Source organism: Propithecus coquereli, unplaced genomic scaffold (assembly GCF_000956105.1).
Source record: "Propithecus coquereli isolate 6110/MARCELLA unplaced genomic scaffold, Pcoq_1.0 Scaffold569, whole genome shotgun sequence".
Classification (NCBI taxonomy): domain Eukaryota; kingdom Metazoa; phylum Chordata; class Mammalia; order Primates; family Indriidae; genus Propithecus; species Propithecus coquereli.
The window spans coordinates 558,932-561,840 of record NW_012151607.1 but is presented as its reverse complement, the minus strand read 5'-3'; the positions used below and the strand labels follow the sequence as shown (position 1 = coordinate 561,840).

The 2,909-nt window shown below is 38.1% G+C and overlaps 1 protein-coding gene across 1 annotated transcript in view; it reads left to right on the top strand.

Annotated features, from left to right (window-relative positions):
* MTRR (5-methyltetrahydrofolate-homocysteine methyltransferase reductase) overlaps positions 1-2,909 on the top strand; it is a 45,426-nt gene that overhangs the window by 13,908 nt on the left and 28,609 nt on the right. Inside the window, exon 7 of the mRNA XM_012658014.1 lies at positions 907-1,285. Coding sequence (XP_012513468.1) covers positions 907-1,285 — 379 coding nt within the window. The remainder of the gene's footprint in view (positions 1-906; positions 1,286-2,909) is intronic.

The window sequence follows — 2,909 nt, the reverse complement described above, 5'->3', positions numbered from 1 at the left end:
TGTCATATAATACACACTCATTGAACATTAGCTCTCTTTATGACTGTAGATATTATCACCTTAATATTTCTGAGTTATGAAAATGATACTTTAGATGTAACTGTTATTATCAAACCCTTAATTTTATAAACTTGCTTTCACGAAGGCTCCTAAGGGTAGATGTATTACCACATTTTGAGCTGTATACTGCATGAGCACTTACTGAACACAGTGAAATTACGGCCTGGGTCCTAATGAGACAGGATCTGAAATGTGCCGCCTCTCGATAGTCATGTAGCTTTATGAATTAGAACTTAATTGATATCTTCTTTAAGTCATGAATAAAAATGAAAATGTTATTTCCAACAGCCTGACACAATCTTTCTTATCCATTAACTCTACTTAAACTTCTCAGTTCAGGGAATGTAGGGAATGTTATTGTTGTTACCATACCTTGTTAGTAAGTGGACTACTACATTTAAAAAGAGTATTTATCATTAATTCAACTTTCCTAAATGATGATTGCTTTTTTTCCCCCTGTAGTTGATCTCCCTGGAAATTTTATCAAAAAAAATTGTTCAGGGCTGATAGAAAGGTTTGAACTATTTATTTAGTCAAAAGACTTGGCATTAATCCAGTTCTCAAAGTAAACATTACCAACTCTAGGGAATTAAGAGGATCCTTTTTCATTTATTTGACCTTTATACATGCTTATAGTTTTTACAGCTAATGAGCACATAATAGTTCTGCTTTTTAAAACTTAATCATTGGTAAGTGTGTTTTGAATTCTGAATAGTCTTCATAATTAGTATTTCTAACATTTACATGTAGCACTCTGCCAAATGGATAGACTTTGCCGTTATCCCATTATTCTATGTTCAGATGGAGAACTTAGGCAGTTGTTTCTTCTTTTCTGTTACAACCCAGTTTAGAACTCGTGGTTGAGCCGTGGATTGCTGGACTCTGGGCTGCCCTCACAGAGCATTTTCGGTCAAGCAGAGGACAAGAGGAGATAAGTAGAGCTCTCCCAAGGGCATCCAATGCCGCCCTGAGGACAGACCCAGTGAAACCGGAGTTACTACACCTTGAATCACAAGTCGAGCTTCTGAGACTGGATGATTCAGGAAGAAAGGATTCTGAGGTTTTGCAACAAAATGCAGTGAACAGTGGTCAGTCAAGTGCTTTAATTGAAGATTTTGAAGCCTCACTTATCCGTTCAGTACCCCCACTCTCACAGGCCTCTCTAAATATTCCTGCTTTGCCGCCGGATTACTTGCAGGTGCATCTCCAGGAGTCTCTTGGCCAGGTGAGCAGTTTTACTTTATGCTTTGTGCTATGAGTGTTATTTAACCATAGAGGACTACTTTGGTTTATTTTTTATCATTATCACATGATATTAGAACAGAGTTTTAAAAAACTATGGCTTACTGGCCAAATGTGGCCTATCAAGGTATGTAAATTTTGTTGGAACACAGCTACCCCCACTCATTCAGATAGTGTCTGTGACTGCTTTTGAGCTACAGTGGCAGAGTGAGTGGTTACCACAGAGGCATGCAAAGTCAGGCATTTGGCCCCTTCCAGAAAAATTTTGCCCACTCATGTAGTACAGAAGTGCTTATATTATCATATCACTTCTGTCTTTGAAGAAGTAAATGGTTAAGAGCTTAGTTTCTCCATTATTTTGGAGAGCTAACTGCTTGGCTTCTCATTTTAGATGTGAGTCAAGCAAAGGTCACTTGTGTGGGCAGTGAGGAAACTATAATCAATAAAATCTTTTTTCTAATGTGAATTTTTGATATCCTGGATCGTTCCAATTGGTGACCATTCTTTTTATAGCTAATATCTTACAGACCTGTTTTTGTCTGTATTGTCTTTTTTTTTTGCCAAGAGTATTTTTTCCATCAATAAACAAATGACTTTAAAGGGGGTGTGTAAACTTTTGAGTATCAAGTTGAGTAATAGCTAATTTCTCCCCACTTCTGCCAGTATATGGTACCTTCAAATTTTTTCCCACATGCTTAAAATAGATTTCCAGGGCAGCCAATCTTTTAATGCAGGGCCAAGCTCTCTTTTTGGAGAGTGGCTGTTTGGAGTTCCATATAGATGTTCTTACGTAAATCACATCCTTAATGTAGCTATCACCATTTCTAGTTTCTTGTTTTCTTTTTCTTGGTAAAGTCAGACGTAAACATTTGAGAAACAATTTGAATGCAACATCTTTCCTAGTATATTAGCTCTATTTGCAAACACCAGATATGATAGCAAGTTTTTTTGGCATCTGATTTGTAAAGCATTCAGATATATATGTTTTGCTGTATAAAAAACTATGGATTATTGTTTTTGCACTTTTGCTTCATTATTTTGAGAATTGTTTAATTAATTGAGGTAATTACCATAAGTACATTTTCATCAGGTGTGGGAACGGACACACATGTGCACCGACATACTAGGGTGTAGGGCCCCCATCTGTGAGCTACAGGATTAGTATGTGGCAGAGGGGATAGAGAGGACTGATGAATCTGACAAGTTGCTTAAGTTAGGAGGATCTGTTAAGAGTTTCTTTTATAGCAAGTGTCATTAATAGGCTTGAGGTAATTGGTAATATAGATAAAAGACCTGAATTATTTAAGGGTGACAATATAAATCTGAAAGGATATACTGAGACAGTAAAGGATTGGAGAGGATTGTTTTGTAGGGTATGCTCTTGGGACCATTGCTTGGGGAGGGAGGGGATGGGAGCAGGATGTGGCACAGTGAGAAGTCGATGAGCTGCTGCGATGAATCGCATCAAAGGCCTCAGTCAGTCTCACTCCATATGGTGTCTTTCCCCCGTCTAGAAGTGTTTCCTCTAGTACCAGAAGGTCTCTGGATTGTGTGCTGCAGCAGCAGGACCTTTCAAGCACCAGCACTTGGACCTGCTGTAGAGCCTT